The sequence below is a fragment of the Terrapene carolina genome, unplaced genomic scaffold (assembly GCF_002925995.2).
Source record: "Terrapene carolina triunguis isolate 2854851 unplaced genomic scaffold, T_m_triunguis-2.0 Scaffold211, whole genome shotgun sequence".
Classification (NCBI taxonomy): Eukaryota; Metazoa; Chordata; order Testudines; family Emydidae; genus Terrapene; species Terrapene triunguis.
In genome coordinates, this window is record NW_020664562.1 from 11,508,288 (window position 1) to 11,524,114 (window position 15,827).

The following is a 15,827-nucleotide window of genomic DNA, read 5'->3' on the forward strand; positions in this document are numbered from 1 at the left end:
GTTCAAACAGACCAGAGTTCCTGAAGATGCGAGCGTCATGCACCTTTCCCAGCCATCCCATGTTGATGTCGGTGAAACGTCCCTTGTGATCCACCAGTGCTTGCTGCACCATGGAAAAGTACCCCTTGCGGTTTACATACTGGCCGCCCCGGTGTGCCATGGCCAAGATAGGGATATGCATTCCGTCTATCGCCCCGCCACACTTAGGGAACCCCAGCGCATTAAAGCCATCCACAATGGTCTGCACATTTCCCAAAGTCACTACCCTTGATAGCAGCTGGTCAATGATTGCGTTGGCTACTTGCAGCACAGCAGCCCCCACAGTAGATTTGCCCACTCCAAACTGATTCCCGACTGACCGGTAGCTGTCAGGCGTTGCAAGCTTCCACAGTGCTATGGCCACTATCTTCTCAACTGTGAGGGCTGCTCTCATTCTGGTGTCTTTGTGCTTCAGGGCAGGGGACAGCAAGTCACAAAGTTCCATGAAAGTGGCCCTACGCATACGAAAGTTTCGCAGCCGCTGGGAATCATCCCAGACCTGCAACACTATGCGGTCCCACCAGTCTGTGTTTGTTTCCCGGGCCCAGAATCAGCGTTCCACAGCATGAACCTGACCCAACGCCAACATGATCTCCCAATCACCACATGCTGTTCTTCTAGGAACATCTGTGTCCATGTCCTTATCAGGACTGTAATCGTGCTGTCGTCGCTTCCTCGCCTGGTTTTGCAGGTACTGCACATACTGCTGGATAATGTGTGAGGTATTTACAATGGTCAAAACTGCAGCGGAGATCTGAGCAGGCTTCATGCTTGCCGCGCTATGGCGCCTGCACAGGTAATCCTGGAAAAAGAGCGTGAAATGTAGGAGAGCTGTTCGGTTCAAGATGGCCAATAAAAGGTGGGAAATGGTTGTCTTCTGTAGCTTTCACGGAGGCGGGAAGCTCGCTAGAGCTGCAAGAGTGGGAGAGCAGAGTTTGCGGCAGAAGCTGTGCGGCTCAGTTCATGATGGCCGACAAACGGCGGAAAATGGTTGCCTTCAGTAGCTTCTACGGGAGCCCAGGACCGACAATATGGAGAAATTTGCTAGCACTGCAAGAGCAGGAGAGCAGAGTTTGCGGCGGAAGCTGTGTGGCTCAGTTCATGATGGCCGACAAACGGCGGAAAATGGTTGTCTTCTGTAGCTTCCACGGGAGCCCAGGACCGACAACATGGAGAAATTTGCTAGCGCTGCAAGAGTGGGAGAGCAGAGTTTGAGGCAGAAGCTGTGCGGCTCAGTTCACGATGGCCAGAAAAAGGCGGGAAATGGTTAGATAAAAGAGTAGATAGAAAGACGAGAGGACATGCGAGGTGGATTCATAGTACCAAGAGACAGGCGGTGCACCGACTGCACCGTCTGCTGGCAGTATGGCGTCTGTCGTAGCTTTCACGGAGGGAGGAGCGAGTGATGACACGCACCCAGAAACACCTGTGAGAATGTTTTTGCCCCATCATGCACTGGGAGCCTAACCCAGAATTCCAATGGGCGGCGGGGACTGCAGGAACTGTGGGATAGCTACCCACAGTGCACCACTCTGACATTCGATGCTAGCTTCGGTACTGTGGACGCACTCCGCTGAATTCACGCGCTTTAGTGGGGACACAACACCGAATGTATAAAATCGCTTCCGAAAATTCAAATAGAATAATTTCAAATTAATTTTGTACTGTAGACGTACCCTCAGAGTAGTATGTGGGTCAGTATAACTGAAATCCTCTGCACTACTTTAAATATTACTCCTTAAACACTTGCAAAACTAAGGGTCTGAGTCACCATTGTCTTATTCCATTGTATGACTGTGTAACTTCATTGACGACATAAAATTGGAATAATGCAGGGGTGAAGCAGGCCCTTAGTTTTTAAATTGAATTTACTTTTTGTTAGAGGAAATTTAAGAAGCACCTGTAAAACTCCTATATAAAAGGCTAAATTGTCCTTTATGCAAGTTATTTCTAATCCATCCTCTTTGTACAGTGAGCTTCTTTCTGAAACATTTCCCACCATTGCTAACTCTAGTGCAGCTTCACCAATGGCAGTAACAGTGGGTATGCCCAGTGTACTCAAGTGTTGCCCACTGCTGGCATTTTTAACCTCAGTACTCTGTAGATTTGATTTGAGAAGGGTTAGATGAGAAGGTGTTTATAAGACAAGTAGCTGCCTTTAGTCCTGTCTACATTAGCACTCCAGCTATCGCTACCTTTGGTTATAACCATGTATAATTCCCACTGATATTAATGAAAATTTATTTACATCAATTTCAAGGATAGGCTTCAAAGGCCATATTTTCAAAGGAACCTCAACTTGACTCATGTCCATTCCCAATTTTTATGAACACTCACTTGTGCACACCAGGAATAGAATATGCACCAAAATATTTTTGCTCAATTTCTTCCCTGTTTATACTAAATTTGGGTACCCAAATTGGTTATGTGCATGTAAATTCAATTATTTGTATTCACAAATAGCACAAAATATATGCATAGACATGACTATATGCACAAAGCTGTGTGCTCACAGTGTCTTTGGATGAAATCCTGGCACCATTGACTTCAGTGAGGCCAGGATTTCACCTTCTATTTCTTTCAAAGTGGGTAAGTAGTCTCCATTCCATTTCCAGAATTTTCTGGATCACCATAGGCATGGTAAATACCTTAGGGTGTTTATTAGTGTTTGCTGAATTGTCTTCTTACTCTGGGGATGACATCTCCTTCCTCTGGGTCATGGACATCTGCTCATCCAGAGTATTATCACCCATTTTCTGATCAACCTTACCTTAACAGAATTTATCTTCTCATTGGTGGAGATCTCCTCTTTCTCATGTGGAGGATGGCAGGATGAATAGCCAGGGCAAGAAGGGAACGTCCAGGTCCCGGGTGTCCTTGTTCAAGCTGAAATGTGATCTCTGAAATTAAGAATGAGCAAAGGTAGCCTTTCTTTTTATCTGAGCTATAGGCCATGTAGCAGACAAACATAATGTAAAATGACCAATCCTGGACAGGATAGTAGAAAACTACAAGAAACAAGATGAAGGGATATCTCCAAGGTCCCCTGGAATCCTCTTTGCTGAGGCAGGACCTCCTGGTCCTTTGCTGTTCCCCAAATACTCACTAAAGAGGGATTTACGTTCTAAATTATTCTGCGTCCTCTTCAACATAAGAGGGGCAAAAGGACTCCACAACATGCCCTTGGAGTCAGCACCCTCATAGTGACAGCATCTGATATCTCTCATCAGTTTGCTCTGTCATTATGGGGGGGAAAACATCCAGCTCAAGGGATATGTGATACACTGGGGCCCAAGGTAGTGCTGGCACCTCACTAGCCTATTTGACAGTGAATGTAGACGAAAAAGAGGCTGCTGCAGAGAAAAGGCCACATAGCTCACCATGGTGGGAGGGAGAGGAGTCCTAATTGGAGCAGGCAATTTGGCGGATTGCGGTTTGTCTGTGGGAGCTTTGTTGAGGAGGCAACATGTATAAGACCAGCGTTGAAAAAACCTCACCCTGCAACTGTTTCATATAATCACATCCATTTTTAAAAAGTTTTAATTACATTAAATTAAGACTATGTTTTTTCAAGGGTATAGACTGACATGATGGAAGGTGATGAGCTTAACAAGCCCTAACTAGGATGTTATGGTCCTAGAATTACACAAGTCAAAGTACTGGTCCACTAATAAGCTCTGTATGTGTCCTAATGATGTCTTAATTTTATTTATACATGACTTGTTTTTAAACAATGTTCTGTTTTGCAGTCTGTTTTAGTGCTGCTTTTATGGATAGTTCTAAGAAGGCTCAGTAGGTCTAATCCAAATCAATTGTTCTTCCTGATTTCTTACTATTCTCATTGTCCATACATTTTTTTAACCATAGATGGAAATATGTTTATCCTGAAACGTTGTTTTCAGTTAGCACCAAATCCTGGCTGTAAGACAACTGCACCTTGAACTGATTTCTCTTTCACATTTCTCATTTCTCTTTCACATTTTAACATTTCACATTTCTCTTTCACATTTTGTAAACAGATTGGTTCACAATAAAAAATGAGTAAACCTGTGTCCCAGAGTTCAGATTCAGATATAAATTGTCCCAAAGTTCTAAGTGGTGATATTCGAGTTTGTGGTTGTAATATTATTAAATATTACGTCATGTTTCAATAATGTACACAACATAGGATTTGCTATATCAAATCAGACCAATGGCCAATGAAGTTCAGTATCTTGGTCAATACTTGATACTTCCCACCTCTTCTCATGTACACCTAGCTAATTGTGCAATGTTCAACAGCTAAGAAAATCCTTGACACTGCAGTGGATTATGTTATGCCCTCAAACATTCAGAAAAGACTTTGAAATACTTCATGTTTACCATGGTTTTTTTTTACCTGTTTATCACTTTCATCTCATTTTTATGCATCAGATTATGAATAAAAATTGACATTAGTCTGATTATATGCACAAAAATGACTAAAAATCTTTGACCAAAAAATTGAATCGAAGGATTTTAGCTGTTAACACTAAAATTTACGTGCATGCCAAATATTTTCCACCAAAATGTGAGAATAATAAGATTTTTGCTACCTTTAAGCTATACATTTCTTTATAAACAGTACACTTATTAAAATAAGAGGTGTGGTGTTCAGTGATGAGTTTTATTTTAAAAAACAAAATAGAAAACTCTCCACAACAATATTCTTATTGTTATCTGGGCACATTCCCATACTTCCAATCAAGTTTGGCCATTTATAAATGGTAATGGTCGTATTCTTGTTTTCATGCTAACTTGGCTATGAGTCACAAATGTGACTCTTGGTTTCAAGATTAATGAAAGTTTTTAGCAATTAGTAGGATTAAGCTAAGTGCCATAAACTAAGTGCCTTCAGATCCTGAAGATGATCTCTGTGAAAACTAGAAAGCTTGTCTCTCTCTCTCACCAACAGAAGTTGGTTAATAAGAGATATTATCTCACCCACCTCCTCTCTATACTAGAGAATAACCCTGCATCATTAAAATCAATGGGAGTTTTTCCTTTGCCTTGAATGGATCAAGGATTAAGCCCATAGTGCACAAGTCCTCCTGCATGTCCTCTGCTCTGGAGTGAAATTCACTCCAAGTAAACAAAGTGGATGCAAAGTATTCTGGATCAGAGAGTGCAACTTCTAAATCCATAATACTCCATTTTACCTTCATGAACAATAATTCAACCAGACAATCTTCCAGTATTTAGTTTGGTACAAACTGTGACATATGAAAAATGCATCAGCGTTAAGAGAATTTTGTCTTAACCAATATTTAACAGAGACTTGATATCCCTCAGAGGGCTCCAATTATTATGTACTGCTCTTGATCCAAAACATTATCTAATATTTTAACATTAAGGCCAAGATTTTCAAGAGGAATTAGTGGTTTTGGGTGCAAACCTAGGACACTTCAAAGGAGTCTGATTTTTAGAGGGTGAATGCTCTGCGATTCCTGAATGTCAGGCCCCTAAAATGAAGCTTCACAACACCTCTGTGAGAAAAAACAATGCACAGAGAGGTTAAGTGACTTGCTCAGGGTGACACTGAGTCAGTGGCAGGACCAGGAAAAGAATCTTGGCATCTTCACTTCTAGTCCTGTGCCTATGAAACCAAGAGTTCTCCAGAATTTTCAGCTTGGGCCAATTCTTAAGAGAACAGATCAACAGCATTAGAACCATCTCTCTTCCAAGAACTCGTCAACATGGGAAAATTAGTATGGAGCAAGCTAGAGTGTGATTTTTTTCCACTAACTTACCCATGTAGATAAGCCCCCACACCCCCTTCAGAGTCCTATTTACCATATCATGCCATACCTGCATTGAGCACAGTATTACATGAAATTATATATGTACAGTTAACATTTAAAATCAAAATAATCTCTATAACCAAAGGAGCTCCTGGCTTCTTGGCTCTGGCTGCTCCTCCCCCTCCTTTTATGGTTGTACTACCCTCTAATAGAGGCTGTTAGGTTTTCTCCTCCATCTGAAACGATTTACCATTGTTTAGTCCATGCTGCACATGTAATTAACTCAAATCTCTTTCAAATACCCTTGGAAATTTTGCTTAGATGACAGAAAAGATCCTTTAAATCTGACAAGTTTCCTAATTCACTTCCTATTATTAATATACTAGTTTTCAGATCTCCTATGGCTTTTTGTTTCAGTGGGTGAAATATCTAACCCTGAAAACAAATTATAGAGGAATAGCTCACAGACCTTTATTTATAGTGGTTTAAATAGAACCTCCAACTCTGCAGTTAAAAGGCACAGCGATAAAAGTAAAATTTGCAATACATTTAACAGAGTATGTTAAAGTTTTGAAAAAATATCACTTCTCTCTTTGTCAAACCTTTCTGTAACCTTGACAATCACTGGAAGATTATCAGGACGCACAAAAACGTCATGATTAGACAGTTCATTAGCAGGAAGGTACAGAATACTAATCACGAGATTTTCATCTGCAGTGACAAGGGCTGACCTAGCATTCATCTCTTACAGTGGAATCGCTTCCCTGGTGGTATCAACCACACACTATGCAGTAAAAACATGTTCTTTGTGCAAGTATTCATCAAAGGTAAGGATAAGTGAATCACACGCTACTGAGTTCTGCAGCTCCCAGGGGAGTCCTGCAGTACCTTAGTAGAGTCAGTTTGTTTTGTCTATAAAGTGTAAAATACCCAGGGGGCACTTTACATGTTAAAAGAAAAACAGCCTAAACTCCTGTCTGAAACTGCAATGATCTGAACAGCCTGTTCCTTAACTGGTTTAAATTGACCATGAGCAAGTACTTGGATCAATAATGCTGTTATAAGTACATACAGTTGAAATATCTAGGGGACAGATTCTGATCCATTACTTCAGATTTACACTGGTGTAACTCTCTCCACTACCCTAGGGTATCTCCACTATCCTAGTGTAACTGAGATCAGAATCTGGTACCTACCAGCCTATAGTAGTAATTTAGCAATTTGTTTTAAAAATATTGATAGCAAGTATGCACTGCCTTAGATGGCTATCCCTTCAGGCATCACAACAATTGAACACTTCATTTTCAGCTATGGAAAACATCTTTCTTTATATAAAAATAATAGCAAATACCATATAATCTTGAGGACACAGGCCCATATTGTTTATAAATTTACCAGCAATTTAGTATGCCTTTCAAATCTTGTGTATTAAACACTTGATAAAAATAATATGATTTCTACTGTCATACTAGAACACAATAGGGTTTATGCTACACAGATAATATGATTGGTTGAAGGAAGGATATGCAAATTGTGGGAATTTGCAGTGTGCAGTCTGCAAGGATCCTATACAATCCTGATTTGAAAATACTTCCATGAAACTCTATCAAAGTTCTTTAAGACCTCACAGGATACTATGATGCTATCAGACCAGGTGCCAGTTCATGCCAATGCCCATAGGCCTCACTGAATACATAGCTGGAAACCAGTGCTCTCTCACCTGTGTGTTAGTATTGTTAAAATAGATGCTAGAGTTATAAGAGTTTGTTTAGTGTTTAGACTTTATGAAATGCTTGTAGGACGCTTCATGCATTAATCTTACTTATAATATCTGTATCCCATGTTATAAGGTGATAGTTAGTGTTTGTTCTTTAACTATAAAAATGTTTGTTAAGACTGTAAACCTCCACAGTTAGGGGAGAAGCATTACCAAGTGTGAAATACTAGTTTAGTACAAGAGATGTCATCTCCTCCAATAAATGAAGGCCTACAGACACCTGACAAACCATTATGGAACATCAGTAGACACATTTGATTGCTTCCCCCACACCCATGAAGAGGATAAGAGCACAAGCCCTCATCCCATCATGGCTTGAATGATGGAGAAAGGGAATAAAAATTCCCATCAAGGAGGAATTGTTATGCTACTTGGAATTTGGAGAGGTCAATATTTCTAAGCATCAGCAAGGGATCCCAAGTTGCTTAGGTTGGGTTAGCCCTAAAGGATACTGAGCTTGCATATTACAGCAGCTTCTATTACTAGTGGAACCCAAGACTAACTCATTTGAGTGTGTATGTTTACCTGCTTTAATCTTGTAACTAACTCTTACTGCTTTTTCCTAGTTAATATGTCTTTAGTTAGTTGATTACAGGATTAGCTACAAGTGTTGTCTTTGGTAAGAGAGAATGCACAATTGATCTGGCATAAGTGACTGGTCCTTTGGGACTGGGAGTAACCAGCATATTGTGATTTTTGGTGTAAGGAACCATCTATCACAAAGACAGGCATGCCTGTGTGCCAAGGTAGACTGGAGTGCTTAAGGGAACTGTCATAAACAGATAGTTAAGGGTTAATGCCTCTTTTACCTGTAAAGGGTTAAGAAGTTCACCTAGCCTAGCTGACACCTGACCAGAGGAACCAATGGGAGGACAAGATGGTTCAAAGGGAAGGAGGGAAGTTCCCTTTGTCTGTGTGAGTTTCACTTTGGACCAGAGTGGGAAAGCTCCAGAATTCAGCCTCTTATTAAGTAGTGAGTATTAGTGAAGGAAATAAATAGGTTTATGTTTATTTCTTTGTAACCTGTCTTGTGCAATTAGAGGAATAGTCAAATTGGGTATTTGGGTATTTTTTGTGTAAGTTTTTGCCCAGGGGAACATCCTCTGTGTTTGGAATCTGTTGTCTGTGAGAGTAGCTGGTATGCTAATCTCTCACAGAGGGTTTTCTTTTTCTTTTCTTTTCTTTTCTTTTCTTTTCTTTTCTTTAATTAAAAGCCTTTTTCTTAATACCTGATTGATTTTTCCTTGTTTTAAGATCCAAGGGGGTTGGATCTGGATCCACCAGAAGTTGGTGGGAGAAAGGAGGGGGGATGGTTAATTTCTCCTTGTTTTAAGATCCAAAGGGTTTGGATCGGTGTTCACCAGGGAATTGATGAAGAGTCTCTCAAGGCTACCCAGGGAAGGGAGTTAGCACTCGGGAGTGGTGGCAGCAAAACCAAATCTAAGCTGGTAGTTAAGCTTAGAGCTTCTCATGCAGGTCCCCACCTCTATACCCTAAAGTTCAGAGTGGGGAAGGAACCTTGACAGGAACTGTCTGGGACTCCATGTTAAGGCTGCCATAATGCTGCAGGAGTTCACACATGATACTTGGTTGATGAAATCTAATGAAAGAACTCACCACCAATTCGGGGTTTGTGCTATTCTTTTGTACTCCTCTTTAGCAATTTATCCATGTTTCTACTTTTTGTATGCTGCCATGCACAAGGAGACCCATCTCCCTCTTGTACACCTACTAGAGGCAGCTATAATTTATCTGCTTACACTCCTGGAATGCAAGAAGAGGCAAGCCAGCACTCCCATCACTTCTGAACACTGCAAAGGAGGTATGTCTGAGTGGGGTGGGGCCTTTGTCCTACCATCTGTCCAGCACAGTTCAGCAATCTGTAGTTAACCTGACATTTTAGGCTAGCAGTTCAGAAATCCCTCCTTTCCTGACAGGAATAGCAGCTACATGGGGAAACAGTTCTGTGCCCAGAATCTCAGAAACATTTTTTTAGTGCACCAGTAGGCTTGGCAGATTTTGCAAAATGACTGTGAATTTTCAAATCTAACCCTTTCACTTCATAGTCCATTGATCAGCTGCAAATTGGCATAGTTGTGAAGCTTGTGTTCTGTCCTTTCTACAGGAACAGGGTGTTCTGCTTCACTTCTCAGTCCTGTTCTGGCTAAAGAAAAAAGAGCTCAACACAAGAGCAAAATCAAGAGCTCGAGAGAAAAGAAAAAATAGTAAGAAAAATGATTTTAAACTGCTAAAAGAAAATGGACTCTCAAAAGAAAAACATATTTTTACTAAACAATATGCAAAATAAAACTTAATTACAAGATATTTCTGCACAAAAATGACAGGGTAAAAGTAATGTCAGACTGTTGTCTTATTGACACCTGCTTTTCTCAGTGTTGTGTGGAATAGATGCACATGTAATTGTTCCTATTACTAGGTTCCTGGCTAAATGTGTGAACAGACCTTTGAAAAATTTGTGACAGAGTCAAATAGCTTTCTATTGCCTCAGTGGAGACTGCTCACTATCCAGAGGACTGCCAAGACTTATTCAAACCGGTTTACGTATTCCGACCAATTACCCAAATAGCGACATCAGTCCAAGATCATTCTGGATCTGAGCTACTTCCCAAGTATATTAGCCCTGGGGCTGGCAGAGAGTGTGATTCTGGTGGGAGCCATGGTTCTGTCAGGAATCCAACTACCGGAGCCCAGCTCAAGGCTGGGATTGGAGGGGACTAGAGAATGTGGTCTGAGTTCAGTCGAGAGGGTGAAGGCCAGAAGCATCAATCCATACCAGTGTCACACTGTAGGATGAGCTCAGGGTTGAGGTCGATGAGCTATACCAGGTCCGAGCCAAGTGAGTCAGTCAAAGTAGGGTTAGAGGAACAGAGATAGAGGAAGGTGTCAGGAGCAGATGCCAGGACCAGTAGCAGGAGCAAGGCATCCTGAGTGTACAGCAGGGTCTGTTTGCAGCAGCAAGCCAGGCATCCATTTAGAGGAGCACAGACAGCCCACGTGTGTTTTTCTAAGGTCCTAAATAGCGTGGCTTGGCCAATCAGGAAATGCTGTCGGCTCTGCCAGTGTAGACATCCAGTGATACTTGAAGCTGTAGGGGTCATAGGCTGCTGTTTCCCACTTTGCCAGAGCTGCTGGGTGGTTGCCATGTCTACACCACCACACAGGAGCCAGCAGATGTGAGTTTCAGACCCACAGATCCTCACAGGTTCTGGCAGACTCCATGAATCTAAAGGTTCCAGGTAGGTGTATATTTCAGTGCCCAAAAATGTAATGGCAATGTCTACCTTATTTTCTAAGTTAATGGAAAGGACATCCACACTGGTGGTGGAACTAAATAAAGTATTAGATTACAGCTGTTCTCTGAGTTGGTCACATGTAATTTAAAGTCAGCTGCCATGATACAGCCCAGCCATGGCTACAATACTAGGGTCAAATCCTGCTTGCCTTACTCACATGAGCTTTAGTCCAGCTTGCTTGGTTTATTTTCTTGAGGTTAGTTGGACAACTTGCATGAGTAAAGCAAGCAGCATTTCACTCCCTAGTCAAAGCCTTCAGTGACTCCGTACTTTAAAGTTAAAGGAAAAAATGTTGTCCATTGGTTAGATGACCTAACTGGGAGTCTGAACTGCACAGCTCCAGGCAAGTTAGTTACACCCTAAATTGACTTACACCCTGTGTAACTCCGTTGACTTCAGTAGGGTAGTGTGGGATACAGAATGTGGCTGCTTACCTCTAATTGGCTCAGTTTACCCATCTGCAAAATGGATATCGTAATAATTACTTGCCTCAACCATATTAAGAGACCAAATTAGTTGCTTGTAAAGGCGTTGGATGTGCTTGATAAAAGATGCTATATTGATAGTATTACAGAAATTAAAATGTTGTATACTTTATATGGGTTTCAAATGTATTTTTATAATCCACCTGTTTTAAATTGCCTCTATTTACCATTCTCTTGATGAAAGTTTTCCTAAAATCTATTTATTATGCAGGGATTAAAAGACCTCCCTGTATACTCTGCATTTTCTTTTCTTCTGGTAGCAGTTTGAAGATGTGTGCTGACTGTAAAGTATTCCATGGTGCTTCGACTATGAAAAGCATTATAGAAAGCCAACTAATACTTTATTATATTCTATCTGGATGACTTAGGATATCTGTGCCACAGATGAGGAACATGTGTTACTTTTATTACAGAGCTTGCAGTACTGATCTCATTACATTATCTTTTTATTTAAGTTAGCACCTGAATAACTTGAGGTCATTTTGTTTCCCTACCAAGACAATTATTTAGGACATTTCTCTTTGAAGAGAAAAATATAGTATTACTGTGACTTCCACAGCCAAACTAGTAATTTAAAGGCATTAGTGCACAGCAAAACATTTATTTCAGAAATTATATTTATGTGGGGTCGAAGCCTGGAGTCTTTACTCAGACAAAACTTTGATTGGCCCAAACCCTGACCTGGTCCCTATTGCAAGATGCATCCTTGCTGGTGATACACATCTGTGGCAAAATTTAGCTATCATCTAACACAAGGCTGACAATAAGTACTGCAAGGCAAGGAATAGCTAAAGCCCCGAGGAAAGGCAACACATTACAACATAAACCAGAGTGCATGCATCAGGTGTGGAAAATCTGGAACTGAAGGGAAATAGTACTGAGTTTGTGCAGGAGGCCTAATGTTCTATTATCTTGCACTCTGCCTCTGTGAAGCATTCATGAGAAAGCAGCTACCTAAAAAAAAATCTGCCTGCTGCTAGCTAATAATAAATGCCAGTTACTAGGTGTTTTAATTGCCAATGGGCAGGAGGGAACCATTTAAAAAAAGCGATTCTCTTTATCATCATTATTAACAACAGCTTTGTAACATCATGTCTTAAATTTTCAAACTGTAACCTGTACATAGATTATTCAACTACTTTTATTTCTGTTCATGTAATACTCAGTTTACACGAAAAAACAAACAAATGTTGCACAGATTCTAAAGGAAATACTGATCAGCCAGGAAAATTATCCTCTAGTGGTATCGGAACTAAAAGAAAGAGGAATAGAAAATGATCAATCTTAATAGGAATAGTATCACACAATCAAGAAAGAATATGCTCTATGGCGGAGAGGCAGATGTGGGGATAATCAGTGTTAAAGACATGTCAAAGTTGAAAAATATCACTTATATCAGAGAAAAAAAAAGATGTAGGTATTGAAGTTTGTTGGCCAGAGGTGAAAAGAGATATTCTAGAAGAAATCACATTGATTGGTAGAGTGTGAAACACATACTGTATTGTAACCACCACAAGTGGAGCAATCAGAACTACAGAGACAGCACTTAGGTGAAAGACAGTTGATTGCAATGTGAAGACATGAGATTGTGAGAGTCAAATGCAGGGGAAATGGTTTAATGACGGAATTAAGTGACTGCAAAAATGTCATCAAGGCTAAATTGTATTTATATGCAAATTGAATTTATATCTCATGTTTGCTGCATGCAAAATAGTATTAATAATGGGGTTCCTTCCTACCTATTCCTTCAACTTCTTCAGTGAATCAGGAGCATCGTGATCTGAAATTAATATGGTGAGAAGCACATTTAAATTCCAGGACAGCAATGGCTAGCAAAGAGGAAGAAACATTTTATATAGACCTTTTAAAAATGTGGAGAGGAATTTCAAGAATGGAGAGATGTTATGCTGAAGAAGAGTGGTCTCTTTTGGCTGCCGTGAAGATGATACACATTTTATGAACTAGCATAAGGATTAGGATTTGTCCATACACTAGCTTTGTATCTTGTAATAATGGTCTAGTTAGGAGAGCATGTAATTGTTTTGATCAATGAGAAAACATGGATGTTTATAGGGCAGTGGTTCCCAAACTTGTTCTGCCGCTTGTGCACGGAAAGCCCCTGGCGGGCCGAGCCAGTTTGTTTACCTGCTGTGTCCACAGGTTCAGCCGATCGCGGCTCCCACTGGCCGCGGTTTGCTGCTCCAGGCCAATGGGAGCTGCTGGAAGCGGCGGCAAGTACGTCCCTCAGCCCGCGCTGCTTCCAGCAGCTCCCATTGGCCTGGAGCAGTGAACCGCAGCCACTGGGAGCTGCGATTGGCTGAACCTGCGGACGTGGCAGGTAAACAAACCGGCCCAGCCCGCCAGGGGCTTTCCCTGCACAAACGGCGGAACACGTTTGGGAACCACTGTTATAGGGTATTCTTATAATCTAAAATAGGTGGCATGTCTTTGTTCCTGTGGATTTGTATAGAAGCACAGACTTTATATAATTTTTGCATGAATAAGAGTAAGATATTTTTTATTGACAGTTATAAGAGACATGTATTTGAAGGATGGATAATGTTGGTTTAGATTTAATAGTTATTGTGACTGTTTTGCTGCAAGGCAGAGCTAAGGACTTTTTAATCAATGTGATAACTATAGATTTTTTTTTTTTTTTTTTTTGAGTCCTTGCCATATAAACAATTCTGATCATACACTTCTGAAAATCATGAAGAAAAAAGTTTACTCCACTGTTACAGTGAATACATGAAATTCAGACCAATAGTTCTTCCAAATACAAATTTGGAGGGGTGGCGGGGGCTGGTCTGTCTGATTAAAATAAGCATTATATTTGAGATTGCAACCTTAACTATGGAGTTGCACCAGTGTCTTTTTAATCTAAGTAAGATTAATTTAATCATTCATCATAACTCCAGCACAATAATATTTATCAAATTCTTATTTGCAGTGACTACAGCCACAAAAACATTGAGGGATTAATGAAAATTGCAATGGGAAAAGTCAAGTTTCTAAATAAAATAAATAATAATTAACAATTTAAACCTAAATTCTATTAGGTACTCAGCATTGAACTCAATGGCATAATTTAATTTAACAGAAGAAATTCCCAAAAGGCAGAACACTATTTTCATGTTCATATACTTATGCTCATGTATTTCACAGAGTAATTTTAGAAATAAACTAAATAGCTGGCAATGAGACAAAGCAGTGAAGCAAAATATAAATCAAAGGAAAGATTTAAAGACAGAGAAAGCTGATTGACCATTAAAGTGGACTTTAATATGGAATTATGGTTGTCTGCAAAATGTTACTGTTTCTCACTAGGAATACAGTTCACTGTAAGGTTTGCATCTGATTAGATTTGGCTAGAAGAGTCAATCTGGAACCCCATCAGAGAGATTGGAGGTCTTTTTCAGAATCAACTGGTGGTGGGAAGGCACAGATGAAGCTATAGGCCTGAAAGAAGGGAGTGGCTGGATTTCTAATTCAGATACCGAACAAGCAGAAGGGAGGAAAGGGTCGCAGCCCTGTTTAGAAGTGGACTATCGAAGCCCCACTGATAGGAGGATGAGGGATGGGGGGAGGGCTCAAGTGGCACCTGAGCCTGATTGAGGTGGAAGCGAAGAAGAGGCTAGAAAGCTGGGGAAAGGTGCTTTAAAATGGGTTGGTTTCAGTGTGTAGAAAAGGTTGATGTTCCAGTCAGTGGACACAGAGTATTTTACCCACCATCAATTACTGAGAAATAACAACTCCCTCAAACTAAGGTCCTGATTCAGCAAAGTACTTAAGTACATGAACAATCCCATCCCCATTCAGCAAACTGTTTAAGCTTGTGCTTAACTTTAAACATGTAAGTTCCATTGAATTCATGCTTAAAGTTAAGCATGTGCTTTAGTACTTTGCTGAATAAAGGTTAAACTTCCTTTGAGTCAAAGGAAAATACCAGGAAAACCGAAATTAGTAAGCATTATTTTTTTAACATAGCAACAGCCAAACAGATGTTTAAGGGTACACAACCATTTTTTTCCTGGACCTAGGGACATGCAGTCTATGTAGTGAGATTTATCCCAGAGCAAACTTTTATGGCTGAGTTTATAAACTCCCAGAAAACCAGGATTTGTAATGGAAATAATAGTAGATTCTTACCTAGAGCTTGGAACTATAAATATGATCTAATGAAGACAAGAGCACTTGGGCAAAATCCCCTTTTAATGCACCTGCATTGCTGTACATAGAATAGAAAAGACACTATGAATAAGTAACCAAAGACGAAGGAAATAGCTCTGGCTTTTGCAACTAAAATGAAATTGCTCTATGTTTCTAATCCATTTTGTAAGGGGGGGGTTAATACAGTAGGAATGCAAAATGTACAAAGTGTTATTATTAGCAATGGTTCTTTAATGTTATATCAGAGAGCGTGTGATATAATGGAGCCTTCAATAAAGAATAA

At 40.3% G+C, this 15,827-nt stretch overlaps 1 protein-coding gene across 1 annotated transcript in view; it reads left to right on the top strand.

Moving 5' to 3' along the window:
- Nucleotides 1-1,208: 1,208 nt before the first annotated feature.
- Nucleotides 1,209-15,827, top strand: part of LOC113407347 (protein crumbs homolog 1-like) — a 203,212-nt gene continuing 188,593 nt past the window's right edge. The window contains exon 1 of the mRNA XM_029912437.1: nt 1,209-1,305. Within this exon, the coding sequence (XP_029768297.1) occupies nt 1,209-1,305 (97 nt within the window). The remainder of the gene's footprint in view (nt 1,306-15,827) is intronic.